Source organism: Bubalus bubalis, chromosome 9 (assembly GCF_019923935.1).
Source record: "Bubalus bubalis isolate 160015118507 breed Murrah chromosome 9, NDDB_SH_1, whole genome shotgun sequence".
Taxonomy (NCBI): Eukaryota; Metazoa; Chordata; class Mammalia; order Artiodactyla; family Bovidae; genus Bubalus; species Bubalus bubalis.
This window is the reverse complement of record NC_059165.1, coordinates 65792130-65815695: the sequence shown is the minus strand read 5'-3', so window position 1 is coordinate 65815695 and position 23566 is coordinate 65792130. Positions and strand designations below refer to the sequence as shown.

Sequence of the window (23566 nt, the reverse complement as noted above, 5' to 3'; positions counted from 1 at the left end):
GTTTTTTTCATAAGATGTTATGGAGAAACCCAAATGAGCCTTTTGGCCACCCCAATAGATGGATGTTCCAGTGATTTAACAGTTATGTCTGACTGGCCCTTAGACACAACCCACCTGCGTGGGCAATCTAGAACATGCCAGTGTCAGGCTTCCATGGGATGGACTGCCCTTTTTCCTCCAAATCTGGCTTTTATTCTTTTTTATAAAGAAGAAGGTACAAAGGTATAAAGAGGTGATAGGGCTTCCTGGAGTTAGCTGAGTTCATTCTTTAAAAAGTTTTCATGTTTCTGCTTTGTGAAGTCAAAAGGTCTAGGAAGCCCTTATCTGAGCAGAGTTCCCAGCACATGGCAGATACGCAGCCCTTGTTAGACACTGAGTAAGAAGACAGTTCCAATTCCTTTCTTCTTAGCACACTGAGGACTTCTCTCCCTGATACCAGCAGCAGTTTCCCCAGGGGAGCCTTCTTTGAACCCAGGTCTCTATGTGGGATGTGGCAGGGCTTCTGGCCAAACAGACTCCACATGGTCTCCATGCAGAGCTCCTCAAAGCTATTCCTCCCCAGAGGTGTGCACCCAGGAGGTTTCAGACAAAGCAAGATGGGCCACGCCTTCAGACCTCACACCTGCTACTTGGCCAAACAGGATTAAGAAAGAGAGGTAGGACTACGTCTGAAAGAACACTTTGAGCTTTCCGTTCATGTTTTAAAGGGGCCCAGTCTGCAGCGATAGCATTTAGGTGTGAAGTAAGCCTGAAAGGAACCTCCCCTGACATCTTGATCACCCCTCACTCTCCACATGAGGAAACTGAAGTCCAGAGAAGAGAAGAAAGTGGTTCAAGTCCACGGAACTAGCTGTGCCAGGCTAGACCTGAGACACCGAGCCCAATCAGGAGTGCTGTGTTCTCACCCCGAGACTCGCAGGCTTGGGGCAGACTGAACTTCTGAGCTATAAGGCTGCAACAGTGTTTAAGGGGCTCTGCTTGTTCTTGTTCTCTTCTCTCCCAGTGGGTCATTTCTCAATTTTGAGACTGGGCCAAACACTGACAGGCTTTACTGGGACCACAGAGAGAAGGCCAAGCCATGAAACACAGGTGGATCACCAGCCTACAGCACACACTGCATGCCATCCCAGCTCAACCTCCAGAGCTGGGCACTTCCCCACCAACCCGACAGTAACACTTCACAGCTCTCTCCCGCCACCCTCCCAATTCCATCCTGTCCCTGTACTTCTGTCTGTCCTTAACACACCCAGATCCTTCCCTCAGGGCCTATTTCCTCCAAAACCTGACTGTAGGACGCCCACCCTTGGAGGAGGGGAGAAGTACTAGGTAAGCCACTGCCCTGGCCCTCCCCTCCCGGCAGAACTGCTTCCTTTCTACCCTCAGCTCAGTTCAGTCGCTCAGTCATGTCTGACTCTTTGTGACCCCGTGGACTGCAGCACGCCAGGCTTCCCTGTCCTTCACCATCTCCTGGAGCTTGCTCAAACTCATGTCCATCGAGGCTGTGACGCCATCCAACCCTCTCATCCTCTGTCATCCCCTTCTCCTCCTGCCTCCAATCTTCTTCAGCGTCAGGGTCTTTTCCAAGCTTTTCTACCCTGCAAGGGCCCATTCAGGGCTAGGTTCTATGTCACCACTCCCTACTAAGCCCAGCAGTGCTATTAGGGAGGCATTTTAAAATTAAACTGAAGCAAAATTAATTTTATTTTCTGAATTTCACTACAGTTCCTGAAATACCTGAGCCAAGCATAAGGCTTGGTCCTCACAGCAAGCTGGAGGCCCCAGTCACCCGAAGGAGTAAGTGAGGATACCCAGGTTTCACTTTTGGAAAGAAAGAACCCTCAAGATATTAGAACCATGATCCCATGAGGGAAAAGACTGGGTTTCTCTGCATCTAGGACTTTCTGACTCAGAGAATTTCTAAGGCCAAGATACAAGTGTGTGTGGTCACTGACAAGCGAAGGACCAGACTCTGTGGACAGACGGCTTCTCCAAGCCTTGGGGGGCTCAGGTGGGCTGCTTCCTTCACCCAACAGCATCCGCCTGGCCCTGCTGCAGTTTTCCCAGGTCCTGGACCCAGAGCCTCTTAAGCCCTCCCTCCCTGGAGCCGGTGCTCCTCTCCCTCCCCAGGGGGCTGGCAACAAGAAGAGGCCCAGGAGCCTCATAGCAGAAGCCACAGCAGTGGAGGCAGAAGGAAAATGGCCCTGGCTTGCAGGACAGAGAAGCAGAGCCCCCACACAGGGGGCCTGTTGGAGTCTGACACCGACAAGGCATTTTCTTGTCTCTGAATGGGAGATGGAAGAGACAAACCACAATCACAGAGAACTAATCGAGCAGATGATTGGGGCCTGGCAGAGCTGATGCTGCCAAGTTTCCCCAAAATGGAAATCAGAGCCCTATTTACAATGCCTGGCCTAATGTCCTGATTACAAGGATGGGAAGTTTTCTAGAGAAGCATAGATTATTTAGCAGCAGAGGCATAAATAAAATAGATATGTAAATGCTAAATTAAGAGGAAGAAGAATAATGGTTTTCTGTGAACTCATAAACGTTTATTTTCCTGGGTCGCAGAACTTTTCAGAACCAATTAAAACTCTGTCACCAATGATCTGAAAATACCAAAGGGGTGCACAGTACACTAGCTGGTAGAGTAGGTTTGCCAAAACCGGCAAGAGAGGAGGAACATCCGAAGATGGTGGCTTCCCCGTCCATGGATTATAAATGAAAACAAGACCGCCAAACTCAGCACCAGCCCAGCAGTCGTGGTCCCCAAAGCAGCCGGGCTGGGCGCTGGGGCCAGAAGCCCCAGCTTCTGGTGGGACACCAGGGTGGGAGGCACAGGTGATGATGAGGGCATGAGAGTGCAGGCTGACCTCTGGATGGCAATCACCAGGACAAGCCAGGGTGCGACCCAGGATTCAGATCTAAGTTTACCTGTCTGCCTGCTTGCTTGAAAACAGGTGAAAATGACTCAGACCCAGGCTGTATCAATTCACCGGCCCCCTCACCTACCTGCCCCTGCCTCCTCTCCCCCAAGCCAATTTCACGGCAAGCTATTTCCCAGCATGACTGCAGCCTGTGTGTTTCTCTCCTCTTCCTGACTGCAGTCAACATCATCCTGTTAGCAGGAAGCTTAAAAAAAAAAAAAAGGCCAGGGTTCATCACCAACTGGATTCTCCTTCTTGAATGTGTACATGGGAGAGGGAGGCTGTGGGATGCCTCGAGGGCTTTTCTGCCCACTGTCCTCTGGGACTGGAAGTATTAGGGCCTGTTCACAAGCACACTGAAGCTCAAGAGACCCTGGACTGGAGTAGGTACAGCCCACACAGTCTCTAAAGCCAGCTCATCCAACGTCCCTGGGACTTGGAGTACTGTCACCATCCTTCACCCTGGAAATTACGGATTTATTCACATCTGTAGATGGGAGATTGCAATCTACTGATTTTCCCAAAGAAGCGAACATCCACACCCTCTGACACAGAGTAATCAGCAGACAGCCAGAGGCGAGAGCTGGAGGAGCAGAGAAGAGGCCTGCCCCTACCAGAACCACCCCTGCAGCAGATGTCTCATATAAGGGATGCCACCTACATCAACAGAGGATGAGATGGCTGGATGGCATCGCTGACTCCATGGACGTGATGAGATGGCTGGATGGCATCACCGACTCGATGGACGTGAGTCTGAGTGAACTCCGGGACTTGGTGATGGACAGGGAGGCCTGGCGTGCTGCGATTCATTGGGTCACAAAGAGTCGGACACGACTGAGCGACTGATCTGATTTGATCTGATCTACATCCCAGTGCCCACACCCAGTGAAAGGTGAAAGGCCCATCGCACTTTCTTGCTAAAAAGTGGTACACCCAATATCAACGTCTTTGAAAGATAGTCAATGATAGAGTTTGGCACCAGGGAATGCTGAGGAAGGGTGATTCCACAGAATACAGACATAAAAGCTGTACACAGGCCTGTGCTTCAGGTAAGGCCTAGAAAATGCTGAGTACCAGCCTAGATCCTGTCTGGGGTCCCCCAGGAAGGAGGGAGCTGCCTTTCTCTTCCCCCAAACAGAATGAGGGGCTGGAGTGATCCAACTAATCTTCCCTATCCATCAATCAAAAAGAAGCTGGGGGCAGGGGGTGGGGCAGACCATCACTAGAAAGGGGAGGGGAGCCTGGTCTTAAATTAAATCAAATGTACAAGGACGCTTATTAAGGGAGAAAAATGTTTTTTAGGTTAATGCTCAGTCTTAGCAGCCTGAGTCCTCTTGAGTGCCCAATCAATGTAGAGAGAAGCCAGATCATTTAACTTCTCTAAAATTTGAAGGTGTCCTCCCAGGGAGAGTAGTGCAGTCTGAGTCTGGGGCCAACCCTTGCAGAAAGGGGAAGGGCAGAGCAGCCCCGGTGGGATCCTGCTCTCTCAGGCTGAACCCTGGGGTCACGGAGGATGGGAAGCATCCTGACTCTGATACCACTCCTATATATCTTTCTCCTCAAAGATCCTTGTGTGACTTCACACACACTTAAAAAAAAAAAAAAAAAAAAAATGGTGTCTGACCTCAAAGCACATCTCTGCTCTGTAAGTACCAAGGCATACAAAGCTAACAATTCCAAATGGAACCAGTATCAATATTTACAGATATTTAGTGCGTGACTAGAAACTATGGGGAAGAGCAATTTAGGAAAATTTCAGTAATATCAGGAAGCAGGCAAGAAGGCTGAATAATAGCCACCATGCAATCCCTCCACCTAGCCAGCAATGGCAACACTGTATCCAGGGCTCAAAGGGGGAGGGAACCCTCCCACACAGGCCTGCCCCTCAAGAGGGGGTGTCACTAGACACCCCTCAAGAGGGGGACCCCTTCTCACTTTCCTGGTTCCCCCCATTATAAAATTCTACCAATATTGATTTTTACTACTGTATCTATCTTGGCCAGAGTATCAGGGAAAAGAGGAAAATATAACTATTTCGGAATTTCAATAAGTTGTATCTCTTCGAATTGTTTCCTGTATGTTCAAGATTGCATTAGTATTCTAGACCATGTCATGCCACTCAGCTCTTATTAAACAGGCACTCCACCCAGCTACACTTCTTTTTTATCTACGTTTGTAAAATGGTAAACGCCTTGAAGCTATTTCAGCTTCAGTCTTTGTACATAAAACAATATTTTAATAAAATTCATATTCATTATAATTGCTTTAAAAATGTGCAAGCACACACACATTGGTCATTTAATCCTTGTTTACCCTTAGGACACTTGAGTAATTGGCATAATAACTTGAAAGGCAAATCAAATCTCATTAATGCTTGCCAAGTACTTCAAAAATCTCAAGTCAATGAATGTTTTGGGAAGTACTCCTATCAGGAGGAAAACACACAGGGAAACATTTTACCATTTAGTTCCTGGAAAGGTTTTTTTGATTTATTTATTTATTGAGTCTCAGGAAACTGTTGGTTTTGATTCTTCTAGAAAATAAGACTGCCTGAGGAAACTGCTAGAGGAGTTTAATATGGTTTGTGAGGTGAGCTCTGGATATATTAAGAGCTACGGTTCAAAGAAGAAACTACCCAGACCCTGTAACACACAGGACTATCTTGGATGTTGATAAGGTACAAGCATGGCTCAGCCCACAAGCTGCTTACAGGTCTGCTGGGAGGGACCATTCATGTCCCCATCGGAAATGAGCCTTCAGCACAGGGAGGTATTAAAAGCTCATTTACATACATGACAGTCTACTGCGAAATTGAAAGCACCAAGGTGACTTCATGACTACTACCAAATGTTGAATAAATATCGACTGACTGAAAAACTCAATAAGGCTCTGTAAAGAAGAGAAAGATAAAGAAGACGGCTTCATTCTTATGCTAAAATAAAATTTAAGAGTTAAAAAGAAAAAGAGATAGGAAAGATTAGGAGTAGGAGTTCAGGGAGAGATCAAACATGATCAAGAGTGGTCAAAGATTTTAAAGAAAAGGTAAGAAGCAGAGCAAGGCCTTGGAGGAGTGGCTGATTCAGACTTGGAAAAAAAGGTGGGGAGGGAACAGGAGGACCCTAACAAGTGAGGGCACAGTGGGACCATGCATCAAGTGTGATCAAGGTCAGCCAACTAACCAGTTAACAACATTGGACAATACATGTCTTGCCCTCTCTAAACATTCATGGAGGTTGTCCTATGTCCTGGGCCCACTCACATCCTCATCATCTCATTTAAAAATTAGCAGAAGCAGACTCAACAAGCACTCAAAAAAACTTAGACTACAGCAAAGAGAACTGGAGGGCTAAGGCAGATGTTTCTGCCTTCCAGAGCCCACAGAGGCATCACTTCCTTTCCCTGAAATTCCCAAAGCTGGATGACAATGGCGTCTCTGGGGTTCTATCCTAAAAAGGCAAGCAGGGAGTACAACAATACCCTCAAGCAAAAGAGCCTCACTTCCTCAGGATGAGCAGCATCTGCTTTTTCTTGTTGGTATACAGAGTACTAGGGTGTTAACAGCTAAAATAAAGAAGCCTTGGGTTGATATTAACTTACCTTCAATTTACCTCCCGCTAAAACCCACCTTAATTGGCTTGACTGTTTTAACTAAAATGAGCAATTTAAAACAGTGGGCCAATGAGCTCCAACAGTAAGAAGACTAAACACACCTTGCTGTGTGTTTGCCTGTTTGCTTTTCTAGTAAATATTCAACGATATATTTATAGGATTTAAGTGATCGTTTTCCCTCTGTATGAGTACGAGTGTAGTGATTAAATGGTTCCCATTGGGAAACACCAGGCTTGCTGGCAAGTCAGCCTTCAGACTCTTTCAAAAGAGCATTACGTTGCATCCTTCATGGAGCTAGATGGGAGAGATAGTGTTTCTATTTAATCATCTGCTCACCACAAAGGGAAGCCACACTAACTTCAGCAGGAAAAGTGTGTGCATTAAATTACTTCTGAGGCTCCCTGAAGAGTAAGGCTTGTAGGTTTGGGACTGCATTACAATTAAGTAATAATGAAAGAGAAATCATGTCTTTTGATCAAATAATGCATTAATCCTACCATATACCAGGTATCACTGTTCACTCTCCAGGTAATGCTGACTTTTGGGGGTGACTGTGTTGGGAAGATCTCCTGCAGAAGGGAAAGGCTATCTATCCACTCCAGTATTCTAAGTTGGAGAATTCCATGGACTGTATAGTCCATGGGGTCGCAAAGAGTCGGACATAACTGAGCGACTTTCATTTTCACTTTCTTCCTTATTCCACAGGACAGGACGCAGGCACAGAGTGAAGGAAAAGGGGGTGCATCTTTGCAATGAAAACAATGGTAATAAAGATGCCCCAGAAAGCTCTCAGGTGAGAATTAGTATTCACTGAATCATTAAGGAAATCCTAGGTAGGTCTAGTCATTTCTTAAGGTTCAGCATGTACAAAACATTTTTGGCAGAAAGTCTACATCCCTCACAAGCCCCCAGTTCATGCAGCCCTCTACCTGAGCGGGTGCTGTTTAGGACTCCTCTTCACCACTTCAGACCAGAGTTCACTAAGCAATTAGCAGGATGGCGAGACTCTCCCGGGAGGCATTTGAGAACAAGTTTTTCAAGCACTTTAGAAGCATTTATATATACCTAACATGCCATTAATCATTCTTATCTGTTCATTAAGGCCGGCTTCCTCAGGACTTCCACCCGCCAGTTCTTACTCCGCCTGGTTCTTTTATCTACATAGCTGAAAAGGAGTCTATTTCCTTTAAAACATATTTTATAATTAAAAGACTTCATTAATTCACAGGGGTGTGTTCCGCCGATGAGTTGGCACTTTCAGAGTACTATTAAACATACACAGAGGCCATTCTCAGGAGGGTCTGCGGAGAAGACAAAACATGCAACCACAGCTTGATTTAGGGATACATCTTCAACACTGGAGAGATTTTAGACCATTGTTATAGCATCATATAAACCTCCAGTCCCTATCAACACACATGGCTTCCTTCTGTCCCCTATTGCAAAGGGAGCAGGGTTTTCACTTCCACTGCAATCTACTTGATATAAACTACAGGCATAAAGGAAATCAGATACTGTAACAATCAAAAGCAATGAGTTTTAAATGTCATGCCAGCTGTGACGTGACTATACCTCTGCCGGGGACTCTCCCACACCCACGTTCCATCCTCCGCTGGCTCCCGGGTTCATCCATCCTAGCGCAGCAGGCAGGGAGGCTCCAAGCAGCGTGAGATGCAGCCAAAAGCCTCCTGGTCTCATTTTGTTGAGTCTGTTGAGAAAATGACAAATGCCCAGCACTAAGCACTGCAAAATGTAAACAAGTCAAGGGTAGTTAGTGAGTGAGTACTTGCTCTCCAGAATCAGATAAACATGAGTTTATATGCTGGCACCAGGTCTTCTGGTTTACCATGGAGAAGTTACCCTACTTTGGAGCCTTAGTTTACTCTTCTCTAAAGTGCGGTCAATAATATGTACCCAAAAGGGCTGCTGTGAGGGCTGAAGGAGGCAGGGTTGGGCACACAGTAAAAACTCTAAATGCTGACTGGTATGCAGAAACCCACTTGAAATATACCTGTCACTACATCTGTAAGGACAAGTGAGGGTGGAAAGGCTGAGACACCACTGATAGGTTACCATGTGTCCATGCTTCAGTTTCTGCAGACAGCATTTGCAGTTGGGCACACAGTAAGCACTGGTGAGAAATCATGTTAAATCTGTAGTATTCCTGTTTGTAGCTGAGGACTCAGTTAACAAGACAGTGAACTTCAAAACATTAAGGGGTCTACTATTTTCATTTCTGTTCTAAGACCAAACCTTCTTGTAGTAGAATTCAAGCATCCACCAGATAACAGGATTTCAGTAACATTTAAGATGTTTTATGAGACTCTCTTTAGTATTGTCTAAAATACTAGAGGACAAGAAATGGGCAATTGAAAGTAATAAAAGAATTACATGGATGAAAAAAACACAAAGGATCAGCTGTAATAAAAATTCAACGTCCTAATATATGCTGGGCATTGTGTTAAGAGGACAAAGACACAGACTGGTGCATTTGTCCAATTAGCTGTCCTTTTTAAGGTTTCCACTGTGAACATATTCCAGCCTTAATTTCAGTATCTCTGAGAAACATAGCCAGATAGAGCTCATCATGCAGTATTTACAACTCTTACCCAAGGAAACTTTAAGGGTTATTGATTTCTGTGAGCACCACACAATTTAGTGCTTAATTGCACGTGGTCCACACTGCCTCGTGCTCATGGCTGCAGAGATGAAAACACAAAGTGCCTTGGAGGCCAGCACCCACTGTGAGGTGGCTCAGGGCTGGTCCAGAGCAGGTGTCCGAGTCAGAGATGATGAGCTGCTTGAGAGACCTTACAGCCTGTTTGAAGGATCCACCCATGCTCACCCCCAAAGCCAACAGCTTAGAAGGATCCCTGTGCTACACAAGGAGAGGGATCAAATGATCACTAGAGCTGCTGCCAGGGCTGCCAAACAAGTGCACTGCCTGCTACCTTCCAGGCTTCCTTTGGCTGCCTTCCACACCCCAATAAAGCTGCCGTTCCAGACTTGCTTTATGTCCCCAACTTGAGACAGAAATGCCCACAGCAATGAGGAGCTAGACTGAAACTTGTGGGCATGTAACACTGACCTATGAGAGGTGAGGTTATAAGTTATGACTATCTTTTAAGGGAAGGTATCTTTTTTTTTTTTAAGGAGTCCACAGGCTCCTACTCCTACCTATGTTTCTTCAGCCATTCATCTTGGACATCTGTAGGGAAAGCTGGAACTACCGGGGAAAGAGTCTGGGTGGCCAGTAAATACGATGTGACAGTCGTGGTCTCAGCGCCATCTGCACGAGCTCCCACCTCTGAAGAAGGCAGAGCAAAGTGGAACCGGTACAGCGGCTACCTGGGAGAAGGCTGCAGCGTTATCAGCAGCCACCCAGCACTATGTTCCCCATCCGGGGCTCGAGCTAGGGTGTGTGTTCTTACAGGGAGGGAGAGGAGGGAAAAAAATCACATTCAGGACTAAAAGAGAATAAAAATGACTTTCCCTAACTGCAACCAATTTTTCTAAAAGTAAATAGGGTAACACCCTACTCTCCATAAATTATTCTCCTCTGAACACAGAGCCATGTTCCAGAAACTGCAGAAAGCAGCTACTCAGTTTTTGGAATTTTTTTTCTTCAAACAAGCAACAGTAATTCAAGCTGGAATGAGAAAGACACTGCTTCCCACTCTACTTTTATTCATCCTTCCCTATTTATCCACCATCACACACACAGTGCTCATGGAGTAAGCATACATATCAAAGGTCCTGTCTCCCTTTTCACGCCTTCAAGCCTAAATAAACCAAAAAATAGCAAGATAGTCAAAACTTACTCTAGATAACTTACAGATGTCAATTCCTGGAGTTATAAAATATTCAAGCCACAATATCAAGTATTTAGTTTTCAATTTGTCTAGTAATCCAAGACCAATTATTTTGGATGTTTTATTATTAATGGATAGCATCAGAATAAATTCTGTTCATTTCAATTGTTTTGGAAAGCGCCAAATCACTTCATTTAAGAGGGTGTATTCAGACCTCTGACATTACCCAGCTGCCCTGAGCTGTGTTTCAGCAACCTGAGCTGCAGCATTGCTGTACTTGGAATCGTCTCTGGTTTTTCTAGATCGTGTTGAGGTTCCCCTCGGATTTTACTGGATGACAGGGAAACATGAGCCAGGCCAACTCCTGAAATATTCCTAGGTAGTACTCTTGCCTGGAAAATCCCATGGATGGAAGAGCCTGGTGAGCTACAGTCCATGGGGGTGCTAAGAGTCAGACACGACTGAGCGACTTCACTTTCATTTTTCACTTTCATGCATTGGAGAAGGAAATGGCAACCCACTCCAGTGTTCTTGCCTGGAGAATCCCAGGGAGGAGGGAGCCTGGTGGGTTGCCGTCTATTGGGTCGCACAGAGTCATAAACGACTGAAGCGACTTAGCAGCAGCCTCTCTGTAAAGTTTATTTCAGCTTGGCCACCACCAGATCAAACTTCATTTGCACAGCGGATGCGTCTGAGATGTCATTTTATACTCAGGGTGATTGACAATTCATTCTATCTACAGCAGCAACAGCATTAAAATTTACAACTCAAGTTTTATGACAGTTCAGTTCATAAAAAAAAGAATTAATACTGGGTCTAAATCAATTTTGATGATCTGTCTAATAACCAAATAGAGATTATCTATTTGGTTAACACTTATATAGCAATTACTATGTGTCAGGCACTGTTCTAAATGCTTTATAGGTACTAACTCATAACCCTCACTGCTATTCCATGAAGAGGGCAAGGACTAGCTCCTAGTTAAATAACAGAGGAGATGGGTCACAGAGAGGGTTAAGCACCCTGCCAAGGCCATGCGGCAAATAAATGACAGAGCTGGGACTCCAAGCCAGCCAGGGGGACACGGATCTATATTCAGACCTTGTCCACTGAGGCCTCTTGATACTTAGCAATATTTCATTTGGATGAATGGGAGTTTTTAGTATGATGGGGAAACATCTACGTAGAACAAGATCGGAGGCCCTGAGCCCCAAGTCTCCCCTGTGAAAGATGCCGAGACCCTGTTCCTCCAGCTTCCATGGCTCCAGCAAGGCCAGAGGAACAGAGTGAGGGGGAAGTCAAGCTGCCCCCTGCCCCACACTCCATCTGTGATGGGGCCACACAGCACTCTCCTCCTCAGCCCTCATCACTGCTGTCTTTATTGGCCTAGAACGAATGTGGCTGAAATAAAAAAAACCATGAGGAGATGCAAAGGATGCCAGGCAGCAGGGGTGCCCTTCAGCTCACTGACAATGCCAGTCAGCCTTGTAGATGTTCACTTTGAGGAAAGAGGATCTGTTGAAAGATTAACTACTCCTCAAATTCAAATAGTGCTACTGGCCCTCAGACAGAAGAACATACAACAAGAATCTCCCCATCATAGAAGTAGGAAGGTATCACCAATAAGGTCACAAACCCTCTTTTTCAACCTAGAGCTCCTATTGAAATCACTTTAGGTTTATAAGCTTCATCCAATCCATGCTAGAGTCCCAAGATTGGTTATAAATCTACCTGAGATTGTTCTCATAAAAGATCTGGGACTATTTCTCCTTTCAAACAACTTATAAAACACAATCACTTGATATTTAAGACATCTCGTTTCCAAGGAAAGTGCTTCACTGCTTCCTCTGGGGTTTCCCACCTGAGCCTCATGTTTCCACATGCTCAAGAGAATCAGGCACCAGGCTGGCCCTGATTAGACAGGCACCAAAGGCCTGGAAGGCGGAAAGATTCACCCAATATATAAAGCCAACTCAGTGGCCAGACCTAGACTAACACTGGAGCATCCTGACCCCCCAGGCAACTGCTTTGTTTCTTATATCATCTTAAATTTACATATGGAATATGTATGCATTAGACAGACTAATTTTGCTTTTTTTTAAGTTATGGATGAGCCCTATTTCATCTTGCTATTTCACCTTGCTGTGAAAACCACAGATTTCCTGGTGTTATAAGCTGATAGCTGTACTATTATTTATTTGTATTTAAAATTATAGAGGTAACATTCCAAATACTGACTTGCTTTCTGAAGAAAGTGGAAAAACCATGACCAAAGAAGGCAAATGGTCAGGGAGAAATAGATATGAATACGTAAACTCCAAATCTGCACCCCCAGAGAACATACAGTGGCATGCAACCTGTCTTTACTGAACAGGGTCAGAGGCCAGAGAGAAGCACCCCAACATAAACACAAACTTCTCTTTCCTTCTCCAGGATCCAGCCCTGTTTGGGAAGAATTTGGGAAGAATTCTGACCCTCAGAGCTCTGGGGGAGATTATTCCCTGGTTTGTTCTCTCTTGTCTTTTCTCTCAGAATATGGTGACATTACCAGTCCAGACATTATGGAGTAGTCACGCAGAAACGGCTCCTCTTTGTCACAGACAGGACCAGAAATTACAAAGATCATTTGGCAGAACTGAGCAACACCATCCAGCCTTGAAGAGGACGGTAAGGTTTGTGACTTCGAGCCTCCTGAATTTCCATCCTAATTGAAAAGTGTATGCTCTAGCCAACTGCTTTTAGGTGCACTGCCTTTTACACATGTGATGTTGGCAGTCAGCAGCACACACCAAAATCCTACAGTTCTCTCTGCATGCTTGCCCCATGTTCAAAGAAAAAAAAACACATCAAAAGCCCAAACTAAAACCAGGAAGCTATCTGCTAATTTCTTTTGCAAGGCTTAAGACTGCAGTTTTGATTGGTGAGTCTTTTAGGAAAAAAGAGAGGGGCTCAAACTTCCTAGTTTCTAGAATACCAATCCAAGGAAATTAGGCATGGAAACATATGAAGGCAACAATGAAGCAAGCCATAATGAAGTTATATTGCATTCCCCAGTAATTATCTACTCTGTCTCTTTGGTTAATTGTTCCTACATTTGATAAATTTGATATCTAAATTAGCCTATGTGTAAACCTATGACACTCCTATTTACTATGAAGCTAACATACAGAAGCCTCAACATTCAGATTATACTTCTGGAGTACCAAGTTCTCTCCACTGTAGTTGTGTTTTACTTGAAGTTGTATGCCTTGTGTTATGCACCAAGATAGAAAATGTAAGCAAAGATGTGCTCTTGAAATGACTGCCTAATTTGATTAACTAGTAAGCACACAGCATCACAAGAAGGTTGAGTTTGCAAAAAAAATACCAAAAAAGGCAAAGTAGCAATTAAGGAGATTTTTAGGAAATCCTGACTAGTCAGTGCCAATTTCTGAAATATAATGTTGTCAAACAAAAGATCACATCATGAAGATCACTAAAGGGGTGGGGAGCAGGGTGTGAGGGTGGGGGGAAGCCTGTAGCCCTTAGGAGGAGAAGAATCCTAAATGACTGGCAGATCAAGGTAGGAAAATTCAATCTATCCCTCCCTTAACTACCTCCAGGACACAGCCAAAGGGATAAAGGTTCTCCCCATACCCAAAACAAGCTGCCTCTCTCTTAGAGGGGAGGGGGGAAACCTTCCTGGAATTAACAATAATAGAAGGTGGGCAAAAAAATTGAAGAGAGGAAAATCCACTGTCACTTTTATTAAGCAATTCATATTCATTACATCAAAAACTATTTTCTTGCACTGACCTTTGCTCTGTCTGAAGTCTTTGGAGAGAGGGCTGTCTTTTTTTATACAGGATGGGAAGAAAGTGAACATTCATCTGAGTGTGTTTAAACAGAAATAATCTAGTAATGCTGCAGTGTCTTCTCACAAAACTAAGATGGGAAGCAGACATGGCCCTGTAGGGCATCAGCTCAGGTCTTCCATGAGAGCTACTGCCTAAGGGCTGCTGGGCCTCTGGGGTCAGAGATGCCACATCCCTCACTCCCCTGACGTGTACTTCCCAGGTGAGCAGATCCACCTGACCATTGCCCAGACCCACGGCCTGTCTGGATCATTCCAGGATTAAGTCATCTCTCGCTTTCCCCTAACCCTGATGGTAGGAAAATAATTTGAGACTTTCCAGAAAAGTCCGAATTTCTACCTGACCCCTTTTCTCTCCTCATGGATCGTGAAATGGGCACATTTTAGGGTGCACATTTTTAGTGTCACGTCCTACTAAAATTCTGTTTGACCCAGAGAATGTGGACGGACGTCTGTGTCTCAGGGGACCATCTAGTACAATTTCTGGTGCACAGGTTTGCTACAAATTCACGAAGGGAACAGACCAAAGCTACTGGCGTTGTTTTCCGCTCGGCGGAAGCGACACCTAGAGGGAAGCGGTGGCGAGGCTGCGGAAGCGCTATTCATCAATGTCGGCGACAGGGATCAGGAGCGAGGTCTGCTGGACAGCGCACGGGGGACCAACTCTGGGCTAGACGCAGACCTAGGCGGCCCAACGCTGCCTTGTCCCCAGGAGCTTACATAGACGGACAAGCGGCACGGGATGCTCGCTACGTTCCGGGCATGGTGAGAAACCCTACTGCTTCCAGCAGGTTTCTGCTCCTGCCGGAGGGGTAGGTGCCGAAGTCCTCAGGTGGCAGGCCTCAAACGAAGGCGCTCGGGGCACCGCTTTGTCAGCTGAAGGCAGCCCCGAAGGCTCGCGCCAAGCTCTCCTCCCTAAACTCCAGGGGACACGCGCTCCCAAAGCAGAGCGCGCTCTGCTCGAGTCGCCTAGGTACCCCCGAAACTTGGAACACGTTTTGTGCTGGCGCAAAGACGGGCGGGAGATCACCCATATTACAAGCTCTTAGGACCAAGCGCGGTGCTTGAACATCCCCTAAACAAACTGCTTGCTACTGACTCCCCAGCAAGTAACACCGGCGCTTGCTTGGAACAGCGACCGGCCGAGCGGAAGGGGAGTAGCGGGCTGCCCGAGCCGAGCGGGGCCCCGGGTCTTTCCCCACCTCCTCCGCGGAGGCCATGCGCTCGGTCTGGACGCGGCGGCCCTCCGGGTTATGAGGGCCAGGCCCGGGCGCCGCGGGCCCTTTGAGCTGCAGCGAGCAGGTGCCAAGTTTCCCCGCAAAGCTGGAGAAAAGAGGTAGTGAGGACGCGCGCCCCACGCCCCACGCCCCAGCCCCGGGTCAAGGGCACAAATCCGAGCCCAGGTGCAACCGCGCTCCCCGAGGCCGCTGGAGATCCAGAGCCCAAGATCCGCACCTGCAGGGACTCGGAGCCCGGCGCCCGCTGCGGGCTCGGCCCGAGTGGTTCTGCGCGGTGCTCCGCGCCAGCCCGGTCACTCTGGTCCCCATTGCAGACTTGCTACATGCCTCGGCGCCCCAGCCTTTACCCCGAGTCCTGGCCCCTGGCACCTGCCTAGCCCGGGTGCGGGGGTCCCGTGCCCGCCTCCCCGCAGGCGGGCAAACTTAGCTCACCCGGAGCGGCGGTGAGGGCAAGCAAGCACCCAGCCGGGCCCTGCAGGCAAACGCGTGGCCGCGGGCGCACGGATCCCAACGGGGTGCAGGGGGACCGGCTGGCGGCGGTGGCGGCTTGGCACCCTCCCCACGACCGCTCCGAAGCTGCGCCGCGTACCTGAGGCGGCCGGGGCCGAGAGGAAGACCAGGTGGCCGGACTCGGCGGGCAGGAGGGAGCGCCCCGTGGTGGCAGCGGCGACCCGACCCCGTGTCCTTCGGTCGGTCTCCCTGGCTGTCAGCGGGTCCTCGGCGCGCTGGAGGGCTGTCGCGGCTCCAGCTCTCTGAGCCGCCGCTGCCCGCTGCTGTAGCACCGCCGCGGCGGCTGCCCTATTTCTGCCGCCGGGACCGGAGCCCGTGACGTCACCCTCCCGGCCCCGCCTGCCCAATCGCCGCCACCTGTGCGCGCCGCCAGCCCGCAGCTCAGACCCGCGCGGGGCCCGTGGCAGGTGCACGGAGCAGCCGGGCGCGCACTCGGGCTGGGAGGGCTCCGGCGCTCCGGTGCGATCTCTGCAGCCGCAGAGGGAGGGGGTGAGCTCCCCTCGCTGGCTCTGTGGATCCCTGCAGGCAACGAGCCCTCCCACCGGCCGCCCCCAAAACACCCCTCCTCTCCTCTTCTCTGGCTCTTTTCCCGGCGGGGCTCCCGAAAGCTGTGCTCTCAAGATGCTCGGCTGCTCTTAATCAGCTGCCATAGCTTGTGCAGCTCAGGCGGGCCGGTACACCGCACCAAGAGAGCTGTCACTGGAGGCAAAGTCAAATAACACTCCCCCTTGCTGAGCACCAACAACCGGCCAAATAGCGAAGTTTTCCTCTCTTTCTGAATCTGCCTTCTATCACTGCAGAATCTTACGAAATCACACGCATACAGAAGCAGTCCCGGGTGACGTTTGCCTAGCCTGGCCAAGGTCTGACCGGAGGGTCCTTTCTTCTCCTAAGCTTAGAACCAGACATGAGGCCCAGACCTCGCCTCCAAGCCTGGGGCTCCGAAACCTTTCTGGATCCCTTCTCAACATCTACAGCTTTTGGAGACCACAGCCCAGTGATCATATTGTTTTCTTTAATTGGCCTAAAGATCTCTAGTCTTGGTAATATGTACCAAATAAACTGGAAACTTTGTAACAACTAGCCCCCACCCCCCCACCCCACCCCACCCCCCACCAATGGTCCTACTGTGGGTCCAGGGTGACATCAGACTTAGGAGGGAGACTCCAGCCAGACTAGTCTGGTGGTAACTAGACTACTTACCTGATGGACAGGAGACTTTGAGGAGTGGAGGGGGGATTCTGCTCTGGCTGTGTGGGCAGCAGGTGATCCCCTGGCATGGGGGAACAGTGTCTTATTCATGACTCTGTGATCTTTCCTGGCCTGGAGGAGGGACAGAGGGGCTTTTCTGCTGTTAAGGTTAGTTAAATATCAGGAGAAGCAAAACTGACATGGAAGAAGAGCTCTTAAATTTGTTTGTTCCTTCTACAGGGGTCTCGTGTCTACCAGGCACTGTAGGAGGTGCTGGGGAGATTGCAGTGGATGGGCCAGCATGTTCCCTCCCCTTACACAGGTTTAGTTCTGGGATGCAGCCCTCCCTCTATTATCACTCAGCTTGTAACCCAGAGCCATTTGTATTTCTGCTATTGGTATGTTTCCCTATCTGTAAAATGAGGACTTGGAGGAAATCTGGGTGACTTCCAGGTCTCACTCTGCTGTGACTTCTCCCTTGGATACCATGGTTTGTCCTCAGAAGCATAAAGGCTGCTCCATGTTCCATGCCCCTGGCCTTGGCAGGCATGATGCTCTCTCAGAATTGACCATGAATCTTTGCCAAGGCCACCCATGACTGAAACTCCAAGGCTGGCTTGAGGCCAGACTCTCAGCAGCCAGACCAGGAAAGGGACAGCACTTTTCATCGTGGGAAAAAGAAGATGAGGACGACACGTAAACGGAAGCTGGGAAGTTTGGAAACATGTTGAGCCTCCCTCTGAAGTCAGTGGTCAAGATGGAGTCCCCACAGCCTGGAGGCTGGGTTCAGCCACCTTCCCAGACTTTGAGGTGTTTGGAAAAACCAGTTTCTGTTCTCAGCTCTGAACACAAAGTCCCTGAGTCAGCCTAGTGACCCTATTACATAACCAAGGCAGGCCTTGGGGTATGTTTTTTTAATAACTCAGGGTCATATGTAAGTCAGGGTCTGTAGATCAACCGAGATTAGAAATAGCTCCCTTTAATGCAGGGACTGGACTTCCATAAACTTCCTCCACTTCCCACAGAAGCAGAGAAATGTAGCTGCTGCAAATCAGATGTTCAGAATATCCCTTAGAGATAATACTAACATCTGAAGTGAGCTATTGTGACTACTGTGCATAAAATAAGACTGGAATTAAAAGTCACCTTGGAATAAAAAAAGGTGAAGTGTGAATGACGAAATAAAACAAGCCTTCAGGGAGGCAGCATCAGACGCCAGCAGACCTTGACACTTCTTTCAGTTGCTCTATGCTTTCACCTCTCAGGGCAATTCTTGGTTTAATAATACTCCCCAACTTAGAAAATGGGCTAGATTTTACACATAGAATTTCAGAATTTGCCTGAAATCTTGTTTCAGGACTTGCGAGCACACTGATGATTCTCAGTAGCCAACTGTGATGCTTAAATGTTGAAATCATACAATTCAGTAAGTTTGAAAGGAAAAAGTTAAAAGGCAACATAAATTCAGATTACTCCCCAGGCAGACTCAGAGACACAAAGAGAAACTTACCAGTGTGTTTCTTTACCAGATCAGGAAGTTTTAAAATCCCCAATATGTATTAGGGATTTTACTTTGCCAGCTTTAAAACTTTTTTCTGTCTCTAATCTTACCAAAACCACAACCATATGACCAAAAACTGCTGCCAAATAATGGAGTCTCCTACAGGTCATTTCAGATTGCAGCTGCACATTAGATACCCAGAGATGACACACAGCTGTGGGGATCAGAAGGCTCAGATTCTACCAAAAGTTACTCTGTCCCTGGCTTTGGGTCAAGTCCACCCTGGGCAAATCAGACAGTCCCCAGTAATACTGGTTAGAAGCCAGACCAGGAGATCACATTAGAAGGTGGGAATAGGAAGGGAACAGTATTTCTTGTCTTGCATAATTTAACATTCTGCTCCCTCCCCAGAAATGTCTTAGTAAATCTTCAAACCAAACTATGTAGTTGATTGAAGCAGCAGTCTAGATCTTAGGAGAGCCCTGGTCAGAGAGGCAAAAAAACCGGGTCCCTGGCCTGCCTCTGTCCCTCTCTGGCTGTGCGAGTCAGGAAGAATCCTACCTTTCCTTGGCTTGTTTCCTCAGCTCTTAAGAAGGGGTTGGGAGAGGGTGAAGGGGGAGGCAGTCATACTCAGTGAGCTTCTGAGAGCATTTTCAACTCTACAAGTTGATGCCTTTATTTTGCTAGAAGTTAGGCCTACTCTGATCTAAAGCTGTGACATGAAAGGTTTTCCTTAAGTCTAATATTAATTCTTAAGTGATGATGCATTGTCATCTAGAAGTTAAGGCAGTGTAGGCACCAAATTCAAAATCTTAGACCTAAAATCACACTCAGAAATAATTACTTTAAACTCTGATTTAGGGAGAAAGGGAGTCAGCATGGAGATAAGGTATTCGTTCAGGAGAAAACTGATTTGGGAAATTTTTCAAGGCAATGAAGAATTGGTGTAGGGTCGGAATTTTAATTAAGAAGGTGGGATGAATGAGAAGATGTAGTGATGGAAAGGGAATTGTGACTGGAGAGAGTAGAGGGAGTTGAAAACCAAAACCCTTCACCATAGTACTGTTCCAGAGACAAAAGTCCCACTGAACTCCCAGGGCCTAGATTGATGGTACAAGGGGCCTAAGAAAGGCATGGATAACAAGAGGAAATGATGCTCAGCTACTCTCAGAATTCCATGTGCACAGGGACCATCTGGGATGAGAAGGCCAGGCCTCCAGGCCACAAAGCAGCGTGTGCACTAGGATTAGAAAGCCAGGTGAGAGAGGCAACGCAGTGGGAGAGCCAAGGGAGGGGCCAACCTCCTTCAGTCACAAGGGATATTTTTGTCATGACCCCATTTTCCAGCTCACTAGTAGAGGATGGTAAATAGCATGACTATCTGAAAAGGGGATCACTGGCAAAGATGAGCTCCTACTTATGGAGATTTCATCTGTTTGAATATCTGCTTCATTCAAATGAATATGCAATATTATGGCAGGTCATCTTCAGTGTTAGGAAGAGAGCTATGCAGGATGAGGATGTATCAGATGGTGCTGGACTTAGTTTGTACACTGCTGAAATCTGAGCAGGCATGCTGACCTCTCTGCCCCTATCCTCCACTAGGGCTTTGGCTACTTGCCTTGCTTCCTGGCCAGAGTGGTCTGATCAACTGCTCTGTACTATTCGCACATTCTTAGAGCCAGGTGCCTCTGCTGCTATTGCCAGCAGCTCAGATCAAGATGCCCTGTGTGTGGCAATAACTGACAAAGGAATACTGGTATTGGTCAGACTGGAGCCCTGCAGCTCTGGCTTCCCCAGGGACTACCTGGGGGGCTACTCACTACATCATAGAGGTTGGGGTGGAGTCGGGGTGGGGAGTTTCTGCCTCAGGGGTGGGTGGACCTGACCAATGGGAGATGGGGTACAGGAGGGAGCCAGCAGATCAAGTCTTACTTCCTTCCCTGGATGGTCTGTACAGAGATGCAGAGAGCTCTATGCCTCATCTCAAGACATCCTTGGAGACCAAGCCCTCAGCTACAGTGATTGCAGAGCTGCAGCCCATTCAGTATTTTATCTTTCTTCTTCCTTGTTCCTGCTTCCCTGTGACTGTATCCCTCCTCAGTCAAGTATCAGCACATGAGCTTTTGTTTCAGGTGGTTTTCTAGACCAGTGGTCCCCAACCTTTTTGGCAACAGGGACCAGTTTTGGGAAGACAGCTTTTTCCACCGACCATGAGGGAGTGATGGTTTCAGGATGATTCAAGCACGTTACACTTTTTGTGCACTTTGTTTCTATTATAATTGCATCAGCTCCATCTCAGATCTGCAGGCATTAGATCTAAGAGCTTGAGGACCCCTGTTCTAGACAATCCAGGCTAAGAGGAAGAGTAACTCAGAGTGAGTGTGGTAACTGTTCTTAAGAGGGCAAATGCCAAAGATCTCTCTGAGGAGGTGCTTAGAGCACAGACATGAATAAATGAGGGGACAAGATGTGAGACGATTTAGTGGGGAGAGTTTTCAGGCTGAAGGCACAACAAGCATAAAAAATGTGATGTAGGATCAGGCTTGATGTGATTCAGGCCAACATAACAAAGCAGAGGGATGTGGGTCATGTTGCTGAAGAAGGCGGAGAGCTAGGCAAGAGCCAGACCATATGGACACTCTAAGCTGTGATGCACAATGACTTTCGGTCTGATTTTAGGTGTAATGGGAGCCATGAGAGGGTTTTGAGCAGGAGAATGACATGATCTTCTATATGTTTCTAACAGCTCACTCTGGATGCTCTATGGAAAATAGATGGCTAGAGGGGATACTGGCTGATAGAAGAGTGAAAGCAGGAAAAACAACTAGTCAGCTGTTGAGAAGTACAAGGTCATATCAGCTCATCATGGCCATCACTGCATCAGACCAGCACTGAATGTTCATTGATTACCAACTATGCACTGAGCACTAGGCCTAATCCTCATATATGTTGTTTTACCTAATTCTCCCAACAGCTAACTCCATAACATCCCCAGTTTGTAAGTTAAACTTAGAGATGGTACACAACTTATCTCAGGCAATCTGTCTGGCAAATGGCAGCGCTTGGATGTGATCAGCCTGCCCTCATGATGACGACGCAATTCTGCATCAGTGGCACGGAGTGTCTAAACTCGTGGCAGCTAATCCAGATCTCAGAAGTCATGTTCTACACACCAGTGCCTAGAAAACCTTTTGTTCTGAACCTACTGGTATGTGTACTTACTTGTCCTCACCATGAACTCTTGTCATGTCAAAACCAAACACATAGTCTTTCTCTCTTCTCTGTCTGTGGAATGTCAGTTGTGTTCGGCACAGTCTAAGCCAGTCTTGGAGCTCCCATTCTCCCTGCTGGAATCTGGTCAAGGGGTGAGCAAGGGACCCTGTGCGAGCCAAGGAGAGGTGCAAGAAAGGCAGCTAGGGAGGTAAAGAAGTGCACTAGAGGAGATAGTACTGCTTTTCTCTCTTGATACCCTCACGACCTGCAGGGCCTCCCAGACCCATGGCCACCATCCTGTGACCCTGAGAGAAGCCTTGTGGGCCATGAATGATGGCAGAACACCAGAAGGAACCTAGGACCTTCACGTCCTGCTGAAATGAGCTGCTAAAATAACCAACTCTGAGGCTGCCCTAAATTCTAGTTTTCTATTTTCCTCACGACTTAAACCGATTGAGTTGGCTTTCTGTTACTTAGAGTAGAAAACATACCAAATGAGAAAGAAGCTAAAATGTAAATAAAAGCTGATTTGATTGGCTTCAGACACTCACCATAGGAGATGCATGCATGTGTGCTCAGTCATGTCCGATGCTTCTGGGACCCCATGGACTGTATGGCTCCTTCCTCTTTTCATGGAATTTTCCAGACAAGGATACTGGAGTGGGTTGCCATTTCTTACTCCAGGGGATCTTCCTGACCCAGGGATCGAGCCCACGTTCTCTTGTGTCTCCTGCACTGGCAGACAGATTCTCTTGCGCTGTGCCACCTGGGAAGCCCGCCATAGGAGATAAGTGTCTATTAATATTGTCATTATCCCACTTAATTTGTCCAAGAACCCCAGGTTAGTGAAAGACTGAAGTCTCTTGACCCCAATCCAGTGCTCACACCTATAGTAATTTTCAGTTATGGAGAACATGTCATTAACCAGGACCCGCATTTCCTAATTGCCCTAGATAAGTGCCAGTGGGCACTTAACAGCTGATGTGTTCAGGATAGTTTAAAACTGACAAATGCATGCACACCCACCACGCTGCCCAGCCATATGTGACTTGCAAATGCCTTTCATTTCTACTGTCTTCAAAAAATTTTAAACTGGTTTTGCCATTTTTCTGTGGTATATGACAAAGAAGTGATTTTAACCTTCAAATTATTTAAGAGTATCATATTAAGTATTGTATGCTACAGTTTGTTTTAATGCATTCATTAATAATATTTATAGTATGTAGTCATTACAGACAAATTTCCACTTTGTATCATTTAACAGCAAATACACAGTTAACTCTTTTAAAATTACATAAAAGAAAGCACAATTTTCTAAATTATATTGAATAAATATACTAAAAAGTGACGTGTCAAATCTGGCTTGGAGAATGTATATACACTAAAAATACTTTGAGATGTAACTCCATGACGCAGCACCAGTACAAGCAAAAGCTGTTTTCCAAGAATTTATGTCTGAAATTATGGAATTTTATGCTAAAAACACTACTGGTTTATTTTTATCATTTCTATGCTTTGCTTATAAATGACAAGAGGGGACAGATTCTAGGCCGCTATTTGCAAGCACTCTGCAAATAGCTCATTGTGGGTGTGGGTAGACCCTTTATTCTCAATAAATGAAAAGCCAAATTGGGTATAATTGTTACTCTATTTTCTCCTCTTCACACTGTTTTTGAAGTACCAAGGACATCTTGATGATCCATATAAGGATT

General features: G+C 47.0%; 1 protein-coding gene across 2 annotated transcripts in view; it reads right to left on the bottom strand.

Moving 5' to 3' along the window:
- The window catches only part of FSTL4 (follistatin like 4), a 447609-nt gene extending 425143 nt beyond the window's left edge, over window positions 1–22466 (bottom strand). Inside the window, exons 1-2 of one of the 2 annotated variants that reach the window (XM_025292703.3) lie at window positions 22406–22466; window positions 8106–8241 (exon numbers count right to left, since the gene is read on the bottom strand). In XM_025292703.3, the coding sequence (XP_025148488.2) occupies window positions 8106–8231 (126 nt within the window). In that variant the 5' untranslated portion in view covers window positions 8232–8241; window positions 22406–22466. Of the gene's footprint in view, window positions 1–8105; window positions 8242–16025; window positions 16419–22405 lie in introns of those variants that run through there. The other variant, XM_006065073.4, reaches the window with a different exon arrangement.
- Between the last annotated feature and the right edge of the window lie 1100 nt (window positions 22467–23566).